General features: G+C 38.1%; 1 protein-coding gene across 2 annotated transcripts; it reads left to right on the top strand.

Moving 5' to 3' along the window:
* The first annotated feature begins 7,548 nt into the window (after positions 1 to 7,548).
* On the top strand, positions 7,549 to 22,873 carry LOC145785624 (uncharacterized). 2 transcript variants are annotated; one of them, XM_082597301.1, is made up of 13 exons: positions 7,549 to 7,554; positions 8,700 to 8,812; positions 9,732 to 9,918; positions 12,494 to 12,630; positions 13,473 to 13,574; positions 14,731 to 14,901; positions 15,187 to 15,320; positions 16,321 to 16,480; positions 17,095 to 17,334; positions 18,683 to 18,743; positions 18,981 to 19,035; positions 19,688 to 19,790; positions 21,284 to 22,873. In XM_082597301.1, the coding sequence occupies exons 2-13, from the start codon at positions 8,714 to 8,716 to the stop codon at positions 22,514 to 22,516; spliced, it is 2,682 nt and encodes an 893-aa protein (XP_082453427.1). In that variant the 5' UTR covers positions 7,549 to 7,554; positions 8,700 to 8,713; the 3' UTR covers positions 22,517 to 22,873. The 2 variants fall into 2 exon arrangements, with proteins under 2 accessions (XP_082453427.1, XP_082453426.1); XM_082597300.1 differs by lacking the exon at positions 7,549 to 7,554 and adding an exon at positions 8,121 to 8,227.
* The last annotated feature ends 4,994 nt before the right edge of the window (positions 22,874 to 27,867 follow it).

Here is a 27,867-nt window from a genome sequence, read left to right as displayed (position 1 = left end):
TGCACAGCCTGAGTATGGGCAGGAAAATGAGGGCATTCAAATTTTGTGTTTGTCAAACCCTTTAGTTCATCTATGGTCGAATGTGAAGCAAGGCTAGACTCAGTAAGGGTGGCATGGTCCCAATCAAAGAGCACAGTGAGTTGGCATCCAAATTTAATTTTGGTTGGGTAAAAATGCGGACAGAAACATCACAAGAGTTACTGCCTTTGCGAATATTTTCTAACATGTTCACAGAAAAAGATCGCAGAGCAGGATCATCACTGGATACCGGGGCATTGTCACATTCAGATGTACCAAGTGCAGCTGGTTCGAAAGGAGAGTCAATTTCTTCATAAATTGCTGCAGAAAACTGCTGTTTTTCTCCAGTTCTTTTCCTCTATCACTTGTGACTTCTTTGCTGCAGCGAAATCATTTCCTCGCTGTTGTTTGAGGCTCTTGAAAAACAAGTTTTTTGTGTGAATGATAAATGTAAAGAACACAAAATAATCCATGTAAATCAGTTCAGTTTGTTTTTATTTCTGACTGTCACAACGAAAAACAATATATGCCAAACATAACAAATAATACTCTTTCGGACAAATGGCAGTAAAAAACAGTGATACGGTAGTCAAGAAAAATCTTCTCGCCATAGCACGACTAGCTTTAGTGAAAGCACAAGCCTGCCTTTACAGACATAGAAATCAGAACATCTGAATCACTTTCCCACGAGGAAATGCTTTAGGAAAATGAAAAATCCTTAAACCACCTACTATCTAGAGTTGGTTGCACTACATCTGCAATGGTGAAGTGGGGTTGTAGAATTGGCAGTAACCCATTCTCCTTCTCATATGGCTCCATTCAACAAATGTTGTTAGAAGAGCCATGTCAATGACAACAACTGACCAACCCCAGTACACAACATGGGACATGTCTATGCATGACCCTGTTATCAAAGAATATACTTATAAAGCCTTAGCCTACATTTCATAGAAAATTACTAGCCAAAAAAGTTTGTAAAGATACCGTATGTAAGAACTTACCTTTTTGCTAACTCTCTTTTGAAGCGTTTTCGTTGTCCTTTTGTCAAGAAGCCCAATTTGGTATAACGGTGCTTCTACTCCACGATAACGTTGGGAGAGGAGAAGCCTCAATTGTTTTAGGAATGCGATCTTCATTTGAAAAGAGAATAGTTAGCTTTTTTTCCAGATTCCTGAAAAATTAATTCCTTGTGAGTGCTCTGTCTCTGTAAACGTGCAATTTATTATTTCAACACATTAAAGTTTTGAAAAGTGTCTGCTAGTTGGTTATTGTAGCCTACGTGTACTGTTCATTCATGCAAGCTACGGTATATGTTAGTATTTTTAACAACTACCCTTCATCCATACAAAGATATACGAGTTGGTCTATGTTTTATGTCACTACCAAGCTTAGTTAAAACCTGTCAGAGAAAAAGTTGCAGTAATAAAGTACTTGAGTATCACCTTTAACAAAGTAGGCTGCAGAATGCAAGAACATATCGTAGTGTTGGTAAATCAGCAGTGGGAAGCTCCTTGGAGGGTCCAATGACAGAAGAGCTTTCCAAGCTTCTTACTCTCTTTTTAGAACTTTTATGCATGATTTAACAGTTAACAATGCTACTCACAACAAGGTTAGCTTTATGAACTAAAGATAATATGTGAAGAGATTATTGTATTTTTTGAAAAAAAACATAGCCTACTTACAGTACACAGAACTAAGAATTTAAGTGCTGAAAACTTAGTTGTCTGAGCCTTCCGTAATACTATGAACTTTATTAGTGTCATTCTCAAAGCTACATATAAAAAATGCAGAACCACAAACAGCAACTTCACCTGAATAAGCAGTTCTTATTCCAGAAGACCTGATAATTACAGACACTGCCTCTTAGGCCTACTTTACACAATTTGGAAAACCTAGCCTAAACTGACTTTGAACCGAAGCCTGAATGATTTAACAACCAAGCATAAAATCATAGCAAACATTTCGGCTGAACACAACTTCTTATCTGAATTTTGCAGCCTTATCTTCAATAATATATAATCAGCAATTCAGCATCTCAAGTTATAAATCTCTCAGCAGCAGACAGCAATCGCTCGCGCGCGCGTGTGTGCGCACACAACGCGTTTTCCCTAACTAGCCATTCAGAGCGCGCCATCTGGATCACGTGGATTGATGCGTTGTGATAGTATTTTTTGTGGAATCACCTTGCAAGAATTAGAAAATACTAACCTTAAAACGCTTACATGTTTACGGATACTGGATTTTATTGCATAAAACTTCACAAAAATACTCTACACAACAGTAGTCACCCTGTGTGATAATTCGATTTTGTCCATTCAAATTTCACATCGCCTTACTGTCCAGTGTCCACATAATATAATTCTTCTAAAAATCCATATAATCTAAGCCCAAAACCTCCGACTACCGAATAAAAAAATTAAAAAAACGACATGCACACTGTACAGGCAGGGCCGGGTTTAGCTGATGGGGAGCCCGGGGCACTTTTAGATCGGGGGGCCCCTTGCAAAAATTTTTTGGCGCGAAAAACTATTACTATACGGTCCAAGGGTGAGATTAACTGATGGAGGGACCGGGGCACTTTTTGATCGGGGACCCCCGTGCAAAACTTTACGAGGTAACTTGAAAGTCACCCACACCGCTAATGCCTTTGCGTCAATTGTGACTAAAAATTAACCTTGAAAGAAAAAGGAGGCATTTTGCAGAAACTTCAACGGCTGAGAGAAAATAATAGTAATAACACAAAATCACATTTTTCCACATCGGAGGGCCCTTCAAAAGGCGGGCCCGAGGCAACTGCACCCTCTGCCCCCCTAAATCCGGGCCTGTGCACAGGACATAACTATATATAAGCAGTAGGGCGTGTAAATATTTTTATACGGGTATCTAAAATGAGCGAAGAGACAGTGAGACACAACATCAATTTCCTTTCAGAAACATCAGCATTTCAAAATGTTGATCGCCAAGTCCAGCTCACTTTGGCTTCAAATTGTCCTTTACAAGGGAGAACAGTCTTTCAACAGAAGCACTGGAGGAGATAGGGGTATTAATATTTTATTGCAAGAACAAACGCTTCATGACGTCATTGGGGAATGCGTCATACCTAATCGTCTATGTTGGGTTACGTTCGAGAAATTTATTTTTAAAATTTTGCGCCACTCGCTTTCTTTTTTTGTGTTTTCAAGTAACGGAGCACAAATTCATTTGTTTCATGCCAGTCAACTCAAAAGTATATAATCACAATCTACAAATAAAGAATCCCTTTACAAAAAAGGAGAACGTGAAATTTCTAAAAACAGACAGCTTAGTGGGGGAACAAACAAAGGATTGTGGCGTCACAGACATCAATCCGTATAGAACACTGCGAAATCCTACCTCGCAGTTTACGCGGCCTCCTTTCTGTCGCTGGTAGCCTACGCCGCAAAATCTTTCCTCGTAGTTTACACAGCTTCTTTCTGTATACACAACCTCGCTTCTTGTCGCCAAATGCCGATAGGCCTAATCTCTCCCAAACAAATAACTTGACCACTAAGAAAAAACTGCTATAAAGTGAAAAACAAACGACCAATTTTTGTTTGGGAAATCAAGTAGGCTAACTGTAACTAATAACTGTTGAAAAACGCTAAAATAGTAGCTAGTTAAGTTACAGTTACAGTTACTCAAAAAGTAACTAGTTATGTAACTAGTTACTTTTTTAACTAGTTACTGCCCACCTATGCTTTTATCTGAGCTAAGGTGTTCTTTGATGCGGGAGTGGAGTGGGCGGATCGTGCTGCCTATATAGTTTTCCCTGCATTTTTTGCATGTGATCTTTTAGACACAGTTCTTGGTGGTACACATGTCGTCGTACCGTAGTTGGCAGTTTTGCAGCCGGCAAGGTTCGGATTTTTGTGGTTTTTTAAGTGCGTTTTGGAGGGTTTGTGAGCGTCGAAAGAGGCGGACTGGCAAGTCCAGGTCTTTGAAGACTTTCTTTATTTTACGATCCGCGTCGTCGCTCATATAAGGAAATTCGAAATGTATTGGGTTGTATGGTGTCTGAGGTGGGGGTTGTCTGCTTTGTCGTCGTCGTCTGGGTGGTTGCTTAAGAAAGTCTTTGGGGTATCCGTTTTCCCTGATTGTCTTTTCGAATTCAGTCAGGTGTGGTGCTGCTTTATTGGGTAAAGAACATCTATCCCTTCTTCTCTGTATTTCGTTTAAGAGTATAGTCTTCTCACTGTTTGTGGGTAGGGCCGAGTCGAAGTGTGGGAGTAGTTTTGCCTTTGCTTTTTTTCTGGTAGAACTCGTGGTGGCTGTGCCGTCCTTGTTGATTTTTATGGTGAAGTCCAGTAGTGGGATGGTGTTGTGTGCTGTTGGTAGTTCTACTTCAAAGTTGATGGCTGGGTGCGCTTGGTTGAGAGTATTTTGGAGAGCACACTTCGACTCGGCAATGTACATGTAGGCTACACCTCCATCTCCCCTAAGGAAGCGACCAACAACGTAATCCAAAAACTGTCGACAGGAAGAACACAAATCTGCAGCCCGTTCCACCCTGAAGAGATCGGTTCCCTTCTCGAGATTATCCTTCAGAACAATGTCTTCACATTCAAGGAGAAGTTCTATAGCCAAGTTGACGGTCTACCAATGGGAAACGCCATATCTGGAGTCCTCGCCATCCTCTTCATGGACACCCTTGAAAAGCAGACATTGCGTAACCAGACAAACCTTACTCTCTACAGACGATACGTTGACGACACATTCTTGCTGACAGTCAACAATAAAGAAGCCTTAGCCATCCAAAATGCTCTCAACCAAGCGCACCCAGCCATCAACTTTGAAATAAAAGTACCAACAGCAGACAACACCATCCCACTACTGGACTTCACCATAAAAATCGACAAGGACGGCACAGCCACCACGAGTTTTACCAGAAAAAAAGCAAAGGCAAAACTACTCCCACACTTCGACTCGGCCCTACCCACAAGCAGTAAGAAGACCATACTCTTAAACGAAATACAGAGAAGAAGGGATAGATGTTCTTCACCCAATAAAGCAGCACCACACCTGACTGAATTCGAAAAGACAATCAGGGAAAACGGATACCCCAAAGACTTTCTTAAGCAACCACCCAGACGACGACGACACCGACAAAGCAGACAACCCCCACCTCAAACACCATACAACCCAATACATTTCGAATTTCCTTATAAGAGCGACGACGCGGATCGTAAAATAAAGAAAGTCTTCAAAGACCTGGACTTGCCAGTCCGCCTCTTTCGACGCTCACGAACCCTCCGAAACGCACTTAAAAAACCCCACAAAAGTCCGAACCTTGCCGGCTGCAAAACTGCCAACTACGGAACGACGACATGTGTACCACCAAGAACTGTGTCTAAAAGATCACATGCAAAAAATGCAGGGAAAACTATATAGGCAGCACGATCCGCCCACTCCACTCCCGCATCAAAGAACACCTTAGCTCAGATAAAAGTTCGGTCTTTGATCATCAAAAACAGTGCCACGCCGACTTTGAGTTTAAAATTATTGCCAGAGAAAATGACGCGGTACAATTACGTTTCAAAGAGGCCATATTCATCAGCAGGCAAAATCCAAAAATCAACAACCGTGCCGAAAGGGAAGAACTACGTCACCTAATCTACTAACAACTGATTCAACAAAATTTCACAGCAATAGTGCCTAACAGCACAGAAACTCAACAGCCGGCAGCCTCAAGCTAAACCAAAGAGCCACATGAAAGAACCACTCACTGAATTCAACACCATTTGTCATAGCACATGACCAGGGAACTGTGTTCCGAAAGCTCGTGTAATTCGATATTGCCACAACTAACTCGCAGCATCAGGCTTAAACACGTCGTTAGAATCTACACTGTTGAGTTTAACTTTTTAGTTTTGCAAGAAATGCAATGTGAGTGTAACTATTTTTTCAAAGCACAACAAAAAGTATTCAAATGAAATTTAAAATCACTTTTACTTTGTTGACTTATTATACAAGGGGTGTATTGTTTGGGCGTGTACCACACAATAGATTGTGATATGCTCTCCGCAAATTGAAAGGACTGGTTTTGTGTTCCTTCACTTTAAATTTGCAATGTAAACAAAGAACAAACGTAAGAAGACATCAAAAGATAGTGTTCTTTTGCTTGCTGAATCAGTCTGATGTCTTTGTTATAGAATTATGCGATTGAATACCACTACACTTTAAGGTCAGGAAAATGCCCATTGAAAGGTTGAAAGGTAGCCTACTCTGGAAAGTTTAGCATGCAGCAAAAATGCCCTGTTTTTCATTTAAGTCGATGCAGAAACGAAAAATGTAAAGGCTCATATTGGTAACCCGCAATGCACCGGCTCACAACCCGAAGAAAGTCAACTTTTAAAACAACTTCATTTTAAACTATGACTATATAGGCATAGCTAGCTTTTTTGTGCCGTCGTGTAAAGTACAAGTTAAGCCATTGATAATGAAAACTAGTCTGTCACGAGTCAGAAAATGTTTGTTTAAGAAAGACTTTCTTTTATGCGAAGTTCAAGTGACCACTTCAATACATGAACACTTCAATTTGTACTGATTCAAGCTTAGCTTCAACAAAAGATACAGTATAGAAAAGGTCGTCACTTTCAACTTAATTTGGACAACAAATTTAACAAGTTTGGATTGAAATTAAGAAGGAAGTGAAAGCGTCCTGAAAATGTAACAACCAGGACTGCAAAGTCAGAGTCGATCTTAAAATATCTCTGAGCATTATTGAGGCATTTTGGTTTGTTTTCATAATCCAAATTTACACTGCTACAATAATTGTTGTAACAAAAATGTTGCTTATTCTCAAATTTAAATTTTGCCCTGACGCAGCGTTGATAAGGTGTAACAGAATTTTTTAGTAGCCTATATAGTGACTAGGTCTGCTCGAAACAATTTTTTTTTGACAGAAGCAAAACGAAACAAAATCTTTCTTAATGAAAGCTAATTTGAAAAGAAATTAAGACAAATAATTTTGGTTTAAAATGAAACGAAATATATCGAAATTACAAAAAAAAGTTTTTGTTCAATATTTTAAACATTATAAATTCTCAAATTTTTTTTGAAAATATTATGCTTGAACGAGTAAAAAATATAATCGCTTGCACTCAGAAAGCGGCTACAATAGGGCAAGTGCCCAAAGGTGTTAAATTAAAGGCGAATTGAGCATATAGTCATTGGGTGCTCAATGTATTGTACTTTACAAGACCTATGTAAGCATATGCATTAGCATGTTTTTAAAAAATATCCTGCACTATTTTATTCTTTGAAAATTTATTTTGATTTAGTTTTAACTGAATATAAACTTGTTGGGAGAAGGTCAGGTTATAGCAAGTTGGTTTTTGCTGATAAGTATGCAGAATGGTGAGTCAAAATGGACCGTAATTGCAAATGGAAAATCGATTGAAAATGGAACAACCATTCGGAAAAACGGAATTGTTTCTCATTTTGTGACGTCACAAGTAATTAGCGCCAAAAAGAAGCGAACAAAGCAACAAGTTGAAAAGGATGAATCAGCTAGTGAAGGTAAAATATTAGTTCTTTACTCTCCACATTTATTGTTGATCACGTTCCCATTAGAGATTGTACATCATTGGGACGCAAAACTACATCCGCTTTTGTCTTATCCACTACACAAGAAGGGTTACAACTTTTCTGATTTACAAAATAATGTATTTTTTTGGGGTTATATAAGAAGAATGAAGTTGGTTTTAAAGTAATTTAAGGTTTTTAGTTAAAAGCAAGCCAGTAGCAAAGCGTAAAAAATGTGAAGTTGGCAATTGACCCTTCTAACGTTGGCAGAACAACGAAGTTGCGCGTTCCGTAATGCAATGTCCCTAGTTCCCATATAGGCTACTGTAGAATGTAGATGGTTAAACGTTAAAAATTTGATTCATAAGATTTGCATCTATACCCTAGTTTTAGGCATTGGTTAGCCTTCCACCAAAGAATGGGTTGCATTCAATTAAAAATTTTAAGATGCAAATGTGTCGTACAGATGATGCACAATCTGTCCAACATTTTGTAAACAACAAAGATGAGGAAATTGAGGCAATGCACCATGAAGAGAGTTCAAAAGAAGAGCGGATGTGCCCTTCACTAAAAGTAAACACATTCTGCACAAGAGCACCGAATGAGGCTTTAACCTCAGTCATACAACAGCTGAAATGGCGAGAAAGCAAGGGAAACTTCAAATCTAGTAAATTAATCTAAGTGTGAATACCACTAGCTCTGTTAAATGCATTTTTAATGTTTAATTTTAGCTCCGAAACCTTTACAGCTGTTTATTTCTTGTCAAATAAAAGTCATATAGCGGTTCCACAGTTTGTGGGAATACTTCACCATTAGACGCACACAAAAATTAAACGTTAAAACACACAAATGTGTTGAAAAAGCTATAGACAACTTTGCAAATAAAAAGAATAACTGAATTAGGTTATCTGGAAAGCAATTTTAAACGCTACTCTACATACTTTTCAAAGTAGACAGTAGTCTTTCAGCATTTTTTGTTTGCTTAATGCTTGACTTTTGACTTAGTGCTTAGCCATGACTTTTTAATTTTAACTTGTCATTCAAGAATAAACACATTCCTAAAAATATGGGTCTAAACGTAATTATCTTTTTTGTTATAATTATAGCTCTTTTATTTGTTGCATGTTGTGGCTATTTAGGTCCAACAGCCGACATGTATTGGCACGGTCCTGGCTTTGAGGAAGCTCTTTACAACAAAGGTGGAGTGTATGCAGTTAACAAGTTGCCTGGCATAGTTGAGCTATCACAGAAGGTAAGGTTGGTTATGAATCTTTATCCTCGGACTGACAAAACCTTTTACAGATTATTCCTGGTAGTTTCGCATGCTTGTAGAGGCTTTTGACGCAGGGTCGGTTACCGAGATTGGCAGAGTGAAGCTTCTGATTGTTGAAGTGTTGTTGCCGGGGAATTATTCCATCCAGTGCCACTGAATGAAGAGCAGTTCCAAAAAGCGTTGCTCAAGCTAAAGCTACCAAGAGCCCAACCAGCTGCGCCCGATCTTGAGTCGGACGCACAACCACTGAGATTATGGAACGAGTGGGCTACATGACTTGAAGATCCATTGTGGTAAAACACTATACGTCTGCTACGTGAGCAAATCTTGTTCGTTTGTTCGAGACATTGTTGTTAATATACACGATTTCCTTTCATAAAAGTGCCATACCGATACCGGTAGGGCTTAAGCGTTCTTTCAATATAACTTTCATTATATAAGGTAAATCGATCATATTAGTCCTAGAGCTAAGAAGGTTATTCAACAACTACGTTTCTAACATAGAATTCTACCAAAAGGAATTCGCCGATAAAGTTTGCAAGTACTTGTGGTGAAGATGTTTAGATTCAATAGACAGAGTTACAAGCATCTAATAAACTGAATGAACTAGACTGACTGCGTGAGCATACCCTGTAGTGAAATATGATTAACTGAGCAGCTACCATCAACACCAACAGAAAAAACGTCATATTTGTTGATGTAAGCCCGAAGAAGGTGTTTCCTGCAATGGTGATTTGAACTGAAATACGACGATGCGACAACACCAGGTCATCAAAGCCACGCTCGTATCACCAAAGAAAATACTGGTTCATAGAATATGAATATCTCATTTCTTATACGACGTCTTTTTTTTTCTCTAATCGTTTAAAACTTTTTTTGGAAATTTTGTATCTTGCAGGTCCACCTCTCCAGAATTATTAAAAGAATGCAACTCTTGTTCCCCGGAGAATTTGACTTTTATCCTCCAACGTGGTTTTTACCAGAACAGTATCACCAATTTGTTGCTGAAGTCTCTTTGAAGAACAATAAAAAACCAACCTCCCTCCCGACTGCGGGAAGTCAGCTTAGCCAACAAACAACTCCAGGTGAAGAAATTTTGTCGAATTGAGTAACGGATGACGTGCATAATGATCTAAGAATAATCATGTTTTATTTTATACCCGTTGTGATAACATAGCCTACAGTAGCTTACAATGAAATTACTATTTAACACAACAGACAACACGAAGCAGTGAAAAGACATGTAGTAAAAATTAGTTAGCTGCTCCTATTATTTAAATTGAAGTCGTTTGATATTTTTTTTGCTTGATTTGGTTTAAAATTGTCTCATTTGTAATGAACTCATGGCTTGTGTAGTTGAACGACGCACAACACTTTCTTTAGAGGTGCTTACTGCGTAGACTTAGTGAGTAAAATGTTGATGACCAGGCAGGTGCAGCGGATAAAGTATCTGGAAGAATGTAAAACTACCAGATGTTGCATCGTTTGCTCCTGTCCGCATTTGCAACTTGTGCTCCCCATGGAATACCCCCAGTGTCTTATCAAGGTTTTACACCTGCCAATACCAGTTCTTAAGCGGTTGAGGCATCGCCAATGCTTCCACGGTTCACGTTTTCCGGGAGGAAGGCTCTCCATGGGTGTGAGCTCCATATTGGCCAATGTCGGTCCGGCTGCCAGTCCCTCCTGCCATAGTTGAACCCGCACATTGGCGGCGACATCGTCTTGACCTAATGGGACAAAGAAAACAAGGAAACATTTTCGTGACTTCAGACGCCTGTGTGCTGGAGTTTGGCCATACAGTGGGTGTCTCAAGTCTAGGTCCTGACAAGATCTTTCCTATCTGCTGGTCACGCTTCTTCTGATGTTGGAGGGAGCAATTCCAGACAGAATGTGCAGCGACGTGATGTTGGTTGGTTTGAGACAACCTGTAATCAGACGGCAGCTTTGGTTCAATATGGGGTCAATTTTCTTGGCATGTGCTGAGCGTTCCCACACTGGGCAAGCATATTCTGCAACCGAGTAGCATAAGGCTAAAGCAGTTGACCGTATTGTGTCAGGGAGGGCACCCCAATCAGAGTTTCCGAGTTTCTGTAAAATATTATTTCTAGAAGCCAAATTAGGTCTTACTTTTTCGACACGGGATTTGTATGTGAGGGACCTATCTAGTTTGACACCGAGGTATGTGGGATTGAAACAGTGTGCCAGTTTGGTTCCATTCCAGGAAATGTTTAGTTGGCGTGATGCATCCCGGGATCTAAGGTGGAATGCGCAGACTTGGGTTTTATTGGGGTTGGCACACAGGTGGTTGTCCGTGTAGTATGTTGTCAGCCCATCCAGAGCATCGCTGAGTAGCCTACTCTCTCCGTGGAAGTGAAGTGTTTGTGTTGTGTTGTTATACACAAATCGTCAGCGTATATGAAGCTTCTTGTAGCCTATCAGGAAGGATTGGTTGGTCGTTGGTATAAATGTTGTACAAGATGGGGGCTAAAACACTCCCTTGTGGTAGACCATTTTTCTGCTGTCTCCATCTGCTATTTTTTTCACAAAAATAAACATAGAAACGGTGATAAGCAATGATTGTATCCGCTCAGTGAATCGAAAGTTCTCGGTCATATTGAGGATCTTTGATATAAGGAGACGATGGTTGACAGTGTCATACGCTGCAGATAGATCTACAAAGACAGCTCCAGTGACGGAACCCTCTTCAAACCCATTCTCTATGTGCTGTGTTAGATTCAAGAGTTGTCCTGTGCAGGATTTACCAGGTCGGAAACCTGCTTGTTCATTAATGAGTTAGTCTTTTATGAGAGGTTGCAAGCGGTTTAATATGAGCCTTTCAAACAATTTGAACAAATGACACAGCAAAGATATAGGACGAAAGCTTTAGGGTCAGTTGGGTCTTTTCCTGGTTTCAACAATGCAATAATTTTGGCCTTTCTCCATAGCTTAAGAATTTGGTAAGAGCTAAGGCAGTTCTTGTAAAACTATAGCAGCCATCCGAGAGCGATTGGACCGAAAATTTTAATTTGTTCAGTTCGAATTCCATCTAATCCAGCAGATTTACCGTGTTTCAGAAATTCAATGCCCTTCTTCAGTTCTTCAATTGAGAAAGGAGATGTTAGACGAGAGTTGCGTTCATTTTGAGGTCTTATTAGCTGGGGTTTAGACTGCTTTTTTATGTTATTTTTGCATTGTCAGTCAACCCTCACCTCTTTTGCACCATTGATATGCATAAGCAAAGCTGCTTCCGTTGTCAAAGCTTGTTATTATTATTATTTATAAACCATCAAATGATTTTCGGGTAAGGACGATCCTAAGGAAGGCTAGCCATTCCTTATGGAAATGAGGCTTTGTTTTATAGCATAGGCTAAGTTTGTGTTCAAGAATAAAATCACAAAAAAAATGAAATAAAACATACATTTGATTTGAAGCGAAATGTCGAAAGCTGGTTTAATCCATTAACTTTTGTAACCTAAGTTTCATATTTCATCTCGGCCTATTGTATTTTTAAGTTTATTGTTTGGTCTGGACGGGCAATTTAATGTATTAGCGTACCATACAAACCGCCACAGAGATGGCAATAATTTATCATATTTTATATTGACTTCATAACATTAAGAGAATATAGGCTATACAGAATGCAGCTGCTTCACATTGCAGATCAGAAAAGCAACAGAGATTCTCAGCAGACTTACATTGTGAAACCTGATTGTGGTAGTCAAGGCGATGGAATATATTTGGTAAATGATCCTCGTGATGTACAAGAAGTCGTTGGGAGCAAGCCAGCAATTGTGCAGGTGCTTAGGTGGATTATTTGTTATGAGTTACGTGTATTGTAAGTAACATAATAAACATTGTAGAAAAAATGCTAAAAAACAAGTAGCCTAAGTGATACGAAAATGGACGATTCCTTTGCCGAAATGCGTAAGAATCAATTACCGTTTTGGATAAAAAATTAGAAACCAAAAAGCGTAGGCCTAACTTTGTTTATGTTTAGCAAACAATGCAAAAACTGTGCTGTTTTCGAAAACAGTAAGCCTCTATACTAGTTATCGAAACTTTTGCTGGAGGTGAGTTTAATATCTGTTTATTGGTCTCAGAAGTTTTTTTGCTCAAATTTGTCAAGTAGCTTACGATATTCAAACTTAATTATTCAACTGAAAATTGGTCGGCATTGTATTGTCTTTGTTTCCAATTTTGCTGTGATTTTGTAATACTTTACGAAGATCATTGTGCCCAAACCACAACACCAACTGTAAGCCTACTTCCTTGGTTGTTCAAAGAAAAACCAAGGGAAATGAAAACGTTGCACAACCAATCTGTAGAAAACAGGTTTGAAACAGAAAAAACAGAAAAGTTGAAGTCCGCTGATATTTTTGTTGAGTTAAGTTGTTTTCGATGCTTTCAATGTAATAATAATCGTGTTGTTATTTGCGAACATACAGCAGTACACTGCGATCACAGATGCGATACAACAGACGACAGGAAGCAGCGAAGTGTCATAGTCTTCGAGTCAGCTGCACAATTTGTTTGCTTTTTAATTTACTTACCTTTCGAGTAAATGGTTTTATTTTAAGCTTAATTAAGTTATTTTAAGGTTTGCTTTGCCACATAATACCCTGTAGCTTAAACATTTCAGAAGTACGTTGATAACCCACTCCTACTTGACAACTTCAAGTTTGACTTGCGAATATACGTTGCAGTTGCAAGACTAAATCCTATTGAAATCTACCTATGTAAAGTGAGTTCAAACGTATATCAGCGACTTTGTGGTAGCTACAGTACATGGCTTCGTCTCCTTCATAACCTGAACCTCACCAGCCAGATCAGGCCGCGAGGTTCATCCACCCGTTCCACTGAACTGTGCAAAGAATGCAATGCAACACTGAGTAATTTTTTTTTTATCCAAACTTAACACCGTTTGAAGTGTTTAAGTGTTTAGTTAGTCGTTTTTCCGTCTGTATTTTTTATGGAACTTTTTCAAATTGTTATTTCTAAAAATTAAGCATTGGTGGCTTTGGGAATCTGTGATGAAATAAGATTTTTTTCTCCATAACTCATTTGCCTGCAGCAACTAAACACTTCAATGGCTGCATGTAGCAAAATAAGTCACACCTATAGTTTGTTGAATCAAGAAAATGAAATATCTTCGGACAAATCCTTCTATTTGAATAAGCTTAACTGAAGATGATCTAGCTGCTATAGCTGATTGAAATCGATTTTTAGTATTCAGATCCCCACCCGAGAACCAGCTGGGCCATGGCCTCTCTAAATTTGCCTCATCTAGGCGTAACCGTTTGCTCACTGGTGTTGGACGCTATGGTGCAGACATGTTGCGCTGGGTCTTGGCAGAGAGTGCTGCTTGTGAGTGTGGTGAAATGCAGACGGCAGCCCACATTATCAAGGATTGCCGGCTATACAGACCACTTCATGGTATGGAAGGCCTAGTTTCCATCGACAACGACACCAGGCAGTGGCTAACCAACGGATGCCCTGACATATAGTGACAACACGAGAGAAGAAGAAGCTATTTATGATTGAACTGACTCGTGTGAAAATAAATTCCTTTGTATTACTAGTTTGTTGAATCAGCAATAATAAGGTACAGACTGCTACACAAGATGGTATCTGGTCCGTGAACATCTTTTCTTACTGTCTTCTGGCCTTTTCTCAAAAACCTGGTCCGTGAACATCTTTTCTTCCTGTCTTCTGGCCTTTTCTCAAAAACAAATGTGGTAATCTCTGATCTAAACTTACTGTATGGTTTATTTTTTTACCAAATCGGATTGTACAAACAACTGAGTCAATTTTAACTAGTGAGAAGAAATATTCACTTTTTTAAACTTTTTAGATTAAAATAAAAACTATAAGCCTAACAAAAATGTTGTGCTTTCTAGGATGGTCTGGCGCGTCTATGCACAGTGGAATACGAATCACCTCGTTCCTCGAATCTCCACAATACGTTTATGCATCTGACAAACTATAGCATCAATAAGTTCAGCGATGATTTCCAACAAACTAGTGCTGGACACACTGGATCGAAAAGAACATACAGGGGGGTCAGACAGGTGAACATTTTCTTATCGATTCTAAATATCGATTTTGAGTTTCAGGAACCTCTAAAACACTTAAACAACGACTAGTACCACTAAAACGTCTAATGAGCTCTCAAACTGAATTATGGGCAAGATAAGTTCAATACGTTTCATCTGTTTTGTCGTGTAATTGCTAGTTTTGAATTTCTCGTGACAAATGCAAAAAGGAACTGTTCTTTTCTGTCGTTTAACTTAAGGGTATCATCTAAATGCTTTTACACTACACAATAAAATTGATGTGGTGTCTTATTCTTTCAGCTACTGAGAAAGCAAGGATATGATGTGAACAAAATTCACCAACAAATTGTCGATCTGGTTGTTAAGACTGTCTTGTCCTTGATTCCTGACATCATGATCTGGGATCACGTGACCAACAAATCCAAACTTGTGAGGTTTGTTGTGACATTTCAAAAGATAATTTCAATTTTCGTCATGTCCATTAATGTTTCGACTGCCCCGACCATACTATGTAGAGAAAGAAAGTACAAGTTATGCCTTTGTGAGCTATCACAGCCCATCATAAACGTATGAATAGCTCGCTAATGTTACTGTGTTATTAAGCTTCGATATATAAACACAGAGCTGAATAACATAACCAATTTTAACATATTTATTACATCACAGGAAAACCACATTAACTTTTTTATATCGTTCGTTTTCGACACCTCATAGTGTCAGCGCATTTCTAACAAATATTTCAACTTATTTCTAATGCAGTATAACAATATTATTATTATTGTTATATAATAATATATATAATAATAATATTGTTATACTGTAAAGTTAAATTGTTTCGTAAATTTATTAAAAAATTATAAAGTTACGGTATATAAAATCTATTATTTAAAATCAATTTAAAACAGTTAATATAAATGTTTTAAAATTTTAATTATTCTGTTCAAGTAAACAAAGGACAAAATTAAGCATTGATGATGTTCGCCCTTCGTTTCCGAAGATGGCCAATGATACTGAGATCAAGCTTCTTTTTTTTAGTGTGGGCTTTGGTCAGTGTAGGCTACATGAGTGCGGAGATGGTTGATGAGGCCTATCTGTTCGGTGAAGCTTCTGCTACAGGATGGACATTGGAAGAATAGTTGGCTAGGGCCAGGGTTGTTAAAGCATTACAATAGAATTAAAATGCATTAATACAATGTATACAATGATAAAGAAAACTACAATCATCTAAAAATTATCGACGATAAAGATATTTTTACTGACACCAGTTTACAATCAAGTATTTTAAAATGATTTGTCATTTATACCAGGGATTGGCAACCTACGGCCCGCGGGCCGGATCCGGCCCTCCAAAAAAAATCATCCGGCCAGCATCAAGAAAAAATCATCCAACCTGAATAATGAATAAAAACGGCATCTCTTGTGTTTTATTTTCAGATCTTTTCAGATTTTAGGATTTGATATTCTTATTACTTCCGATCTGCGAGCTCATCTTCTGGAAGTTAATTCATCTCCGAGCATGGGAATAGAAGTCAATCAAGAAACTGCACCAGGAAGTGGGATAAATGAAAGTGTCACGAGTGCAGTGGATGAGCAAGTACAGTAATTTATCCGTTTTACCTGTTCCGTTTGCTTCAATTTGGTTTAATTTATTTTAATAAAGAAGTATAGGAATGTAAAAATGGTTACCCTGTATGTGAGAATTTTGTTTTTCATTATATATACTCAACTGCACGGTGATCAGGGTTTTTTTTAAGGTTTGGTTTGGGTGACCGCTAAGTAGTTTTAAGAGACCGCAAGTGTTTCATTTAAATACCAAAAAATAGCCATATTTGCTTAAGACATAGCGAGAAACAACCATTACTTTTCTACTGTAGTTGCAAGTCCAAATTTTGGGTAACCGCTGGAGAAATTTGGGGGACCGTTTCGGTCCCCCAAAACACCTTAAAAAAAACACTGACGGTGATACAGTACATTGTTATATTAAAGCTTTCTGACTTGAAACAGCTTCTACAAACACAGTCAAAGTTATCATTTCCTCTTGACTGCAAGACGGTTTACAATATTTAGGCTTTGCAGGATGCAGAGACAAGTGTAGTATTTTCATATAAACTTCCATTTATGCAATCGCAAGTAGGCTATACAAGAGTGTGGCCGTTGGATTTTAGAAGCTATGGCTTCATTTAATATCTTCAGGTTTGATTTTTTCAGATCAAAGTCCCACTTCTTCGTGACGTCTTGAGACTCATCGCGTATGGCGAAAGTGAAATAAACCTGAACAAATCATGTCTGCAACGAGTCTATCCACCTTGTTCAAAGCCGTCCAATCAAAACACTCCACGTCATGATAATTTGAAAACTGAGAAATTACGGGACCAACGAGTGCAAATGCCAGAAACCAAGCTAAATGCTCGTGCACCAACAGAGCATGAACAATGTCGTTTCAGACAGGTAGGCTACGCAACACTGATTGATTTTCTTTGCACCGTAGGCTAAGGCTACTACAAAACCCATCCGCCCTTATATCAACTAATACATATTGGAAAGAAGAACAACTCGACAACTTGTTTTGGTCTAGTTGGTTTTGTTAGAAATCCCTCGCTGTATCTACCATACCCACGCGTGTGTTGTAAACACTTAAACTTGTGCTGGATGATAAGAGATATAATAGTAGCCTTCACCACTATTTACAACTCAAAAAATAAAATGAAACGTACCACACAACTTAAAGCAAGAGATTTTGAAGCTGTTTATCAAATCAATTTTGCACTTTTTAGGGACAACGTGGCCTGGTATTTTCACGTTAATTTAAATTTCTCAAAGAACAAACAAAAGTAGGTGCACTTTTGAGCAGGGCTGTGGAGTGTGGAGTCGGAGGTATTTTGGCGTGTCCGGAGTCGGAGTCGGCCAGTTTTAAATTATTTGTCACCCGTTTTCACAGCCCTGCTTTTGAGTGCGTGGCCTTGCGATTCTGATACGTCTGCTAACCAGACCAACTACAGAATTACTTTTTATTGGAGGCTGTGGCAACAAACTTTTAAAGATAGCGGCGAATCAAAGGTGATTAACTTCAACAGGATAGTTTTGTAAAAATCAAGGAAAATCAAGAACATTCTAGAAATCCCTGGGGAAAACCAAGGTTGTGGAGTCGGAGTCGAAGTGGCAGTGGGTAGGATTTTGGCGTGTCCGGAGTAAGAGTAGTTAAAAAAACAGTCGATTTCGACTCCGGTTTGATAAAAAACGATAAAAATATAATTTTTGTTTGCAATACACTTTTTCAAAATGTTGTATCTTTTTCTCTGTTTTGCGCTCCAAACCTTTTACCAAAAAGTAGAGTAGTAAGAGTAGTTAAAAAAACAGTCGATTTCGACTCCGGTTTGATAAAAAACGATAAAAATATAATTTTTGTTTGCAATACGCTTTTTCAAAATGTTGTATCTTTTTCTCTGTTTTGCGCTCCAAACCTTTTACCAAAAAGTAGAAGTGTTGGTTCTTGTTAGTTTTGTGAAAGCCGTCGTTTCAACTTTGATTCCAAATGTAATGAAATTAATTTAAAAACATGAAATAGGATATAAAATTTCAGAAAAAAACTGGCCAACACTAGAGCCGGAGTCGGACGGCCCGTTATAAACCGAGGAATCGGAGTCGTATATTTTTTGCCCGAATCCACAGCCCTGTTTAAAACTATGAATATATCGTTAGAAAATCACAAGATTCTTCACTTTAGCACTTGTAGCTAGGCAGTCTGACTACCCTATGTTTGCCTAATCGCACGTTATCATCTGTTTTGTTCGATCAGAAAACGCCCTTGCAAAAACGTGATTCTGATCCAGTGAGCGAAGAAAGATACAAGATCAAAGGTAAAGTACGACTTGCATTGGAAAACAGCTTTCTTAAATTTCCATGCTATCGCTTAAATTTCCTATTTGTTTAATCTGCTGTTCCCAGCAAAATAAAGTCTAAAGAAATTTAGAATCCATTCCCACCACACCTCAATGATGATGTGTTGATGACTTGTCAAAAGAGTAAATTACAAATCGTGTCATTAGATGCCTGGTGAAACACTGTTATTCCATATTTACTTTATGTTTTTATAGTAACGGATTTGCAAGAGCCTGAAATTCAAATGGTAGAATGCTACGGAGTGAATGGGTAAGCTGGTGATATGTTTTCATTGAAAGTTTTTGACGTGATTTAAATTTGTAATAGGCTATACATATATGCAATAAATATTTATTTATAAATTTTGTTGCTTTGTGAAATCACTTGAAACCTGCACAGCTACTTGTTAGAAAAATCCTAATGGTGAAATCCGTTCTTGTTAAACTGGAAAGTACAAATGAGTAGGCGGCCTGTGCCTAAATAGTAAAAGACACAACGTCGATGGAATGGCTGGTCTATCACATTATTTTTCTCAGTAATCGTCGGGCCCCGGATAAACCTCATTGATCAATGAGCCAGGCATTGACTCTCATGGTAAAGACTTTTTCTTTATTCTCTTACTTTTGAACTGATTGCGTCATGCTGACTAGACCAAACAGGTCGAAACCGGCTGTAGGCTACATTACTTGTCGTTTTAGTTTGTTAGCTTATGGCCTTGTTTCTTTTACTGCCCCTAAACTACCAAGCATTAACCAGCACGTGATATAAAAAAGAAGAAATTCAAACACGATCATTACCAGTAGGTTATAACTGATTTGATCAAAAACATATCAAGTGACGACAAAATGATTGAATTCAATAACATCATCCAGCAATCGAGTACGATACAGAAACTGATATTTCTATTGCAAATATTTTCTAGCCAAAACCGGTTCGACAATCCCCTACTCCGTTCAGAGTCAGCCCCACGCCAGCATCTTGCGATGAATAAACCAAAACGCTTCACTGTTGTCAAGTACCGGCAAGTAAGTTTCTGTTGTTGTGAATAGTTGATCAGGTTGGTTTGCATCAGCATTTAAAAAGAGTTTCTGATTTCTTTAGGTCCACATTTACGTACCTTTGAGTAGTTTTAAATTTGCATAAAATTGATACGAATGGTGTTTAATTTCGTTGTAGTTGGCAACTTGGCGGATTATTTTTTCGAAACTTTTGAAAATTCTTCGATTGGCCAGAAAAGATCTTTTTTGTTAGAGATAAGAGCAATGCGAATTTCACAGCCTTATACTGTAGGTGGAGACCTTTTTACGCTTTTTTAAAACATTCTGGTTCGATAAAACAGCGGCCGCTATTATTTCTAAATGGTTCTATAAATGTTGTTAATCCGCCCCAATTAGGGTTTCCAATTTTCCGGTTTTAAGTGAATTCCGGAAAACCGGGAAAAATTTAACCCAATCCCAAGATACCTAAAAAAAAGGATTCTTTAGGAAAGTATTCTGAGTTAGCTACCTGCTTAAAACGTCCGTTTTCATGTCGGGAGATTGAGTTTCAACTCTCGATCCGGTTAAAGTCTTAGAAGCTATTCTTTATGGAGCTCAGCACCAAGGTGGTGCGAAGAAATAATTGCAATTTCGTTCAATTTGCGTTCTTTCTTTAATCTAGCTGTGAATTATGTAGCCTCAAGACCAGAAATAGCCTACACAGTAAAGCAACGTGGAAACTGGGCTGCACTGCCGCTTTTACCCGCAATGATAACAGTGAATCAACAACGTGTAAATGCAAACAGTAAGGCGCAGTTTATCGTATCAAAAAAAATAAACAAAAAAAGCGAAAAATGCATCCAAACTTGTTTTATTTATTTTTCATGTAATGACTAAGCCTACATTAAAAACACAGGGCATTATTATATTTGTCAATAGTCGTGAATCGTGATCGTAGTTTCGTGGCAAACAATTCTGCTGCAAAAAATGCTCTTTCTGCCTCCACTGAAGTTGGTGGGATGCTCAATAAAGCATTGAAAAGCTGCACCAGTTTGCTTGGTCTTTATCCAGTGGCTTTCAGTAATCTCATCTCTTGCTTTGTCATTGCTTGGAGCCGGCTTCTATCTACAAAACAGTGTGGCGGGCTGTGGGCGAGGCTATAGCTATGTGTGAGTTTGCAGAATGCCTAATAATATGCGCTTGAAGCCATTCGGAAAGGCTATCACCTTTTTGATCGCTGTGTACCAGCTGGATTTGATTGTTTATATCCTAAATTTTTTCTTTAAAAAAAAAAAGGGAATTTTTACTCGAGAAAACCGGGAAATCGCAAATCTACTAGTCTTTAATCCTAGGAATTCCCGAAACCGGGATTCTGGCTCCCAAACCCTAGCCCCAACAGTGAAAGCACATGTTTTCAAAAGCTTTTAGATCGGAATGGTGCTTTACTCCGTAGTGGAAAATAGATTTGCAATCACAACATTTCATTTGATGCCGAGTGCATAATTTTGATCAACATCAAACTGAACTATTTCACTTTACAGGAATATGCCATCTCGACTGAAGAATGGCGTCTTTTCCAACTGCGGTCACGAATATCAGCCACTTCTGCTACAGAGCGGGTCGATATGCATCCAATGAGGCCATCCCAACCTCGACCAAGCTCCAGAAATCGACAAGTTGTTCCCTCATTAGCCTTGGAAACGCCCAGGTCACGTGATGCGTCATCTCCGGATATGAACAGCAACAGTTGTTGTAGAATTTGCGGCCATTTTGTTCGTGGAGTCGGGCCTGGTTTGTTCCATTCGCAGCAAATGCACAAAACTCTCGTGGAACAAAATGAAGTTAAGTTAGAAAGAGAAAAATCAGTTTTTGAGCCTTACTCTCCCACGCTTGCCACCCCACGTTATGAGGAACTTGACTGTTTCACTGAAACTCCCGGAGGAAGATATCGAACGCCTGATTGGGAATCGGAACCGAAAGATTTTCATCCAAACCCATTACCTCCAAGAAGTATTTATTTTTCATCGGCTCAGTTTGAAGAAAATGAAGAAGAATTAAGTTTGCCGCAAAAGTACAACGCTCCTCTTCTTACAAACCGAATGGAAGAAGATTCAAAAAAGCAAAAACATATCTGTGAAAATTGTTTGGAAACATCAACTTCATCCTCGGTTGAAGAATCAACAACTTCGTCAAGACACAAATCCTCAGCTTTACAGGAAGTTTCTCAAAAGCCAAAACCAGTGACTAAACCATTGGTTGAAAAGCACGAAGGCAACAAAAGATTTGCAATGAAAGATGTAATGCTGGTGAAGCGGGCTGCTGCAGTGTTTATATTTTTTAATGGATTCAAGCCGAGTTTACGAATTGGTGCGACGGCATTTCGAAACATGGCGCGCAAATGTCGACTTTGTGATCAAGGAGCAATGCCTGCCATTGACATACTCTTTATTGACACTTTGCGGCAGTGGCAACGCCAAGTAAATGACCACAAGTCGCCGTTCTACGATTCTAAAAATCTAGCTTTTCAGCATCCTAATGGACTTCCTTTTCAAGGGTTCTTGGAAGCTTTATTTCGAATAGCCAAAGCTAGATTTAAGGGTCATACTTTGAGAGAAAAGTTGGAAAGCTTAGTTTCAAATTGCGAGCAATTTATGAAAGAGGCAAACAGAGCTAAAAAAATCGCTCGCAAAAGACAAGATTTTCAAGCTAAGCAAAAGGTTATGACGTCACCGCGCGTCTCATGCGGGCTATCTCAAAGACAACCCTATTACTGAGCATCAAAATGAAGTTCAATTAAAAAAGCAATTTTTTTTCAACTTTTTGATGTAATATTGTTATCAATAAAAGAATATGCAATATCTGAAAAAATCAATTGTATGTGCGGGTGTGTGCTGTAAAGTCAAATTGCCTTGTGAGTGTAGTTTCTCATATGATGCATCAAAGCAGGGAAGATCCGGGTGGGCTGTTACAATGTTAACTTCTATATTCAAGCTTCTGAGCAGAGGATGTTTGTTTTTGCAATTGACGGTCAGACACACCCATCCCTGCCTCAGCAAGAGTCGTCGTCAATATTGATGATGAACTGTTTTATTTTGATCAACGACGCACGAGTACAAAATAATTGACACGGCGAGAAGAACACAATAAACATAGCCAGGTCAGAGACTTTAGTCTCCCTTATGCTTATTGTTGAATATTAAAACTTTGCGCAATTATCTACAAAGTTCGTGGTTTAATTTGCTGATTAGAAGTTGACCGGCAGACACAAATGGATGTTTGAATATCAACCGATAGGTCATTGGCCTACTCGGCATGCGACAACTCAGCAAGTAGCCAACATTTCAGCTACTGCCAAGTCAGCAAATGAGACTTAGGTGTTCACGTCAGACTTGCTTGGTCATCGCTTGTCAAACTCATTTGGCTAACTTGTGATATTCCAAGTTTCGGCTTGTCCAATTGTTACTTGTTCATTTGCCACTTGCTCAGTTTCATCCTTTATCAACTTCAGCCACTTGCTCAAATGTTGCTGGCTTAGTTGTCACTTGCTCAGTTGTCGCTTGCCCAGTTTGCAACTGCTGACTTGTAGGAGACTCAACCGATATGAATGCTCGTTTGCGGAAGGATAGACATTGAAGTGAAACGGGTTTGGCTCATTTTGTTTTTTCACAAAAAATAATATTGCGGTAGCAAACGATGACTATTTCCATTGCACGTAGCTTCTGTAGTTACCAAAAGGCTATGACCGATTAGAAATCCCTTAAACCGAGGCTGTGGGCCTCAAAAACCACCTAGCAGTTAACAATCAACAACAAATTCGTTAAGATTTGTTAGAGCTTCGGTAGAGAGTTCATCTTGTTGAACCATAGATATACGAAGCCAAGTAACGTAATCACATTTCATATTACGTTTATTTTAACATGGGCACGTGGAGCCCTTCGGCCTTCAAGGTTCGCGCTTGAATATTTGCTACTGCCACCAAGATCTGCACCTACACAGAAAACAAAAACTAGGCTACATTGAAAAAAATTTCACATCAAAGGTTTCCAACATCACATGATATCCTCTTCAGGAATAACATACAGTAATTTTATGTACATCTCAACAAAATAAAATGGTTCAATATTAAATTTATTAATAGGAATAAATAAAAACTGCACAGTACTTTTGACCAGCTCAACACTCAATAATCCTCTATTACAAGTATGCGAAACTACCAGGAATAACCTATTAAGGCTTGGTCAGTCCGAGGATAAAGATTCAAAACCAACCAACCAACCATGTTTCGATTATGCAATTTTTCCTGTGCAGTATTGCAATATTCGCCAGTTTCATTTTTGCGTCAAACAAAGAAGGGGGGTTGTGGCCCATAACATCTTGGCTAGTACAAAAGTTATAAAAAGTTAATAGAAGAGTTTTTAATTATTACAATTTGCTTACATCATCTAAATTTGTAAAGTTTGTGTTATTTTGCTAGGAAATGAATTATTAACAACGTTCGGCAGCAAATCAAAATTGATATGAAGCGGTGTTTTATCTGAGTTTTTCATTTGTGTTAGTGCACTGTTACCAGCTAATTAAACTAACTTCCGCTAACGTTTGCTGTAGCTTACATATCTTTATTCTCGTGCTAGGAGAGTTTGATGCAGATTGACCCCTCTTCTGAGTGAAATGCAACAATAACACCACTGGTAGATGTGTTTAGAAGCAAAAGAAGAAATTGTATTTTCCTTACCTGTCGTAGGGCCAATCCAGTGAGTTTGTTTACTGTTTAATCTTACATGGGTCCTGGTTAGAGAGGTAACCACAGAGCTTTAGAGGTGATCATCCTTCCATTGTATACACTGATTACTTTACATTTAAAATAACTAAAAGATGAACTATCCTACACTTCGGTTAACTCTAAATTATAGAAAAGGCAAAATTACTCTATGGTATGCAATAACTTATGCACTATATTGTCATTTTGAACTTCCATTCTGTGTCGAAATAAAAGTTTGTTTTCTAATGTTCAAGGTGATGTCACTGCTTTAGCGTTCCGTATTAAAATTAGATAAATACCACATTCTAGGTAAACCATTAGAAACCTTCTACTTGTTGAATGTAAAGAGCGTTTTAAATGTTACTGTGCTTGATAGCATTGACAGCGCTTGAGGAAAATATTCCGTTTTTCCCATGTTCTTTCATCAATGGCTCTGATACAATAAAGAATGCTTCTCGAATCTCCATGAAAGCTATCGGTCTCCTACACAACGTACCCCAACCAACGTTAAAATGTAAAAAGTTAAAATGTAATCGAGTACTTGTCTGTGAAGACGTAAGCTGCATTCCTTCTAGCTGAACAACACATAATTTGTAGTGGCGACAGTGTTATAGTCATACACACGCTTAGACAGGCTACATCAAACACTTGTTTTTGTAAAATTACAGTTTAGTAACTTTACAAAGTTTTCTGTGAAATTACACAGCGTATTACAAAAACTTTGACGTAAAGCATCACGTGAGATGTGACGCACCGTGTACAAAACATCCATAAAGTGCATTAGTTGGATCAAAATTATTATTGTTGGGTCTAACATGTTGAGAATCATGGAACTACATCATATCGTGCTGTGTAGTGTGTTTGTATGGATGATTACATCAGTACATTCTCTCCAAAAGACCAAGGTATGCAGTAGATATAACATACAATCGACTGACGATTTGCCGCAATGTGAAGGACAAACCGTTGTTTTGGAACAAGAAAAACAATGCCCTCCAGTTGAAATTGATGAGAATAAGTTGAAAGAGATTATTGATAATGAAACAAAAGGTAAGAAGTCAATGTGTAAAATTAAACCGAAAAAAGCAATTTGCACAAACTTTACTGTCAGAACAGTTTTCTACTTGACTTTTACCCTAAAGATGATACTGTAAAATCTTAGGTTAAACTTCTTTTTAAATCCGAAGTTACCTTTTCTTAATTTGTTGTGCATCAACGTCTTCTGATATGCTTAGATTTCGAAGGATTTATCAGCACTGTAAATTTGAAATAACATAGCCTACTTTAAAGCTTTTGTACCAATATGTTTTGTCTACTATTAAAAATGTTGAGATCAGCGCATGTCGCCAGGAAGGGAGTGAAGTAAGTTTAGCTAAATTTCACTGTGTAGTAGTTTTGCAGAATTTTGAAGCAACTTTTGAAAAATTACAGCTCATCGAGAGCATATTGGATGCAAGTTATAATATACTGTATAATATAAGATAAAATTTGACAAAATTTATTTCACATTATTTTTAAATTAACTAAATTATTGAACAATAAGGTAATTTTTTTTTCTTTAATGTAGCCTACACAAAGAAGAAAAATGAGCAAATTGCAATTTCAAATATGAAAATACACAACATAAAGCTCTAAAACAGTGGTCCCCAACCTTTTTGGGCTTACGGCACCCTACAGGAGAGAAAAATATTTTGTGGCACCCCTGCAGCAGTTTGTTGGAACAAACCGGAACCGTTTCATATCAAAGACTTTGAAAAATAGTATTCATTATCATAGCTTCTCTGCTTGACTTTTAGCTCTAATGTAGTGTGGAGAAAAGTGGTCACGTTCGCTTGTTGTAGCCTACCTTCAGAAAAGCCAATTAATAATAACAACTTCAGAAAGCAACATAAATATAGTAGCCTACCGTAACACAGAAGTTGTACTTGGAGATAAAATGCCACTCTGAAACGGCATTTTGAAAAAAGGCAAAGTGGGCTACAGTTTAATTATTTCAAAGTTAGTGAGAAATTTGTTCTTAGTTTTGCGTTAGAATCCCATTTAGCCTACACCTTGGTGCCCATTCAATGAAGCTACTCTCATTTCTTTCTTGACTATAAGTAGCCTTTTAAACGAAAAATCCATGAAAAACTGTAATAAAATCACCAATTGATGCCATGTCTCCAATGCAAGGATATGTATTTCGAATTTTTATCCAGACGCAGCAGCAACTTCCTGTGTATCAGCTTCATATTTCCGTCGTTACGTATGTCTGTTAGTTTTTCTCCCTCTTTGAGATTCAAAATAACATGAGAGTCCGGTGATGAAAATGAACCTTTTACCCATGCATTCTTTTCTGTTCACATCTTTGGAAAATAATTCTCAACGTTGTTTACAAAGATTCGAAATGCTGTGTAATTAATGGAAGGATTTCTTTCTTTATTGTTTTGGAAATATTGAAGATAGATAAAAAATGAATATGAGAAATAGTTTGCGGCACCCCAGAGTATCATAAATGGCACCCCAGGGTGCCGCGGCACTCCGGTTGGGAATCACTGCTCTAAAACAATTTTCTTCATTTTCCTGCTGATTGCAAACTGGGCTGCAACGAGGTATTATATTTTTAGCTCATCAAGATCGCATCGAAGAAAAAGTTGATGGACTGGTTGATACCTTGCTGCAACTCGTAAAATTGCTGAATAAATCACTGGATGAGAACACTGGTAAATATGACTGATATAAGTTGTAGGTCTATATTCAGTAGCGGATCCAGGGGGTAGGCACTCTCACGTGTTCAAAGTATGCTAGGCTATGTGTGAGGTAAAATGTGTTTTGCATGGAGGTTACTGTTGGGAAAAGTGGTGACACCTCAATTAATTTTCAAAATTTCACAAAAAACTTTAGTTCCACAACTCATAGGCTACAAGATTACAAAAAAAAATTGCCAAATTAAATTATCGAAATCCATCAGTAGCCTAATCCTGAATGGTTTTATTGTAACTTATTTGATAGGCTAATCCTAGCTTTCATTGGAATCTAGTTCTCATTAGATGAATATGGCCAAATACAAAGCGTGCATTTTGAACAATAAACCATTGGGGGATTACAAAATGCACAGATAACAACCAAAAAAATGTAAAATTTATGATCAAGCTTTGGTAAAGAGTTCGCTTTTTTGTAGGCATACCACAGACATAGAAAACAAACTAACTTTAACGGATTTAACATACGATATTTTATAAAATATCTTAAACCGGATGAAGTTACTTTGTTTTGTAATTCTACTTTTCCAATGTCAAATTTTTCTTCATCTTTTTATTATTTTAAAATTCGATCCGGTGCCTCTTCCACATTTTTGTTTGATCGGCTACTACCTATTGAATATTG

This window comes from Aplidium turbinatum, chromosome 16 (genome assembly GCF_918807975.1).
Source record: "Aplidium turbinatum chromosome 16, kaAplTurb1.1, whole genome shotgun sequence".
Classification (NCBI taxonomy): Eukaryota; Metazoa; Chordata; class Ascidiacea; order Aplousobranchia; family Polyclinidae; genus Aplidium; species Aplidium turbinatum.
The sequence above is the reverse complement of the archived record's forward strand: the minus strand, read 5'-3'. Positions and strand labels throughout refer to the sequence as shown.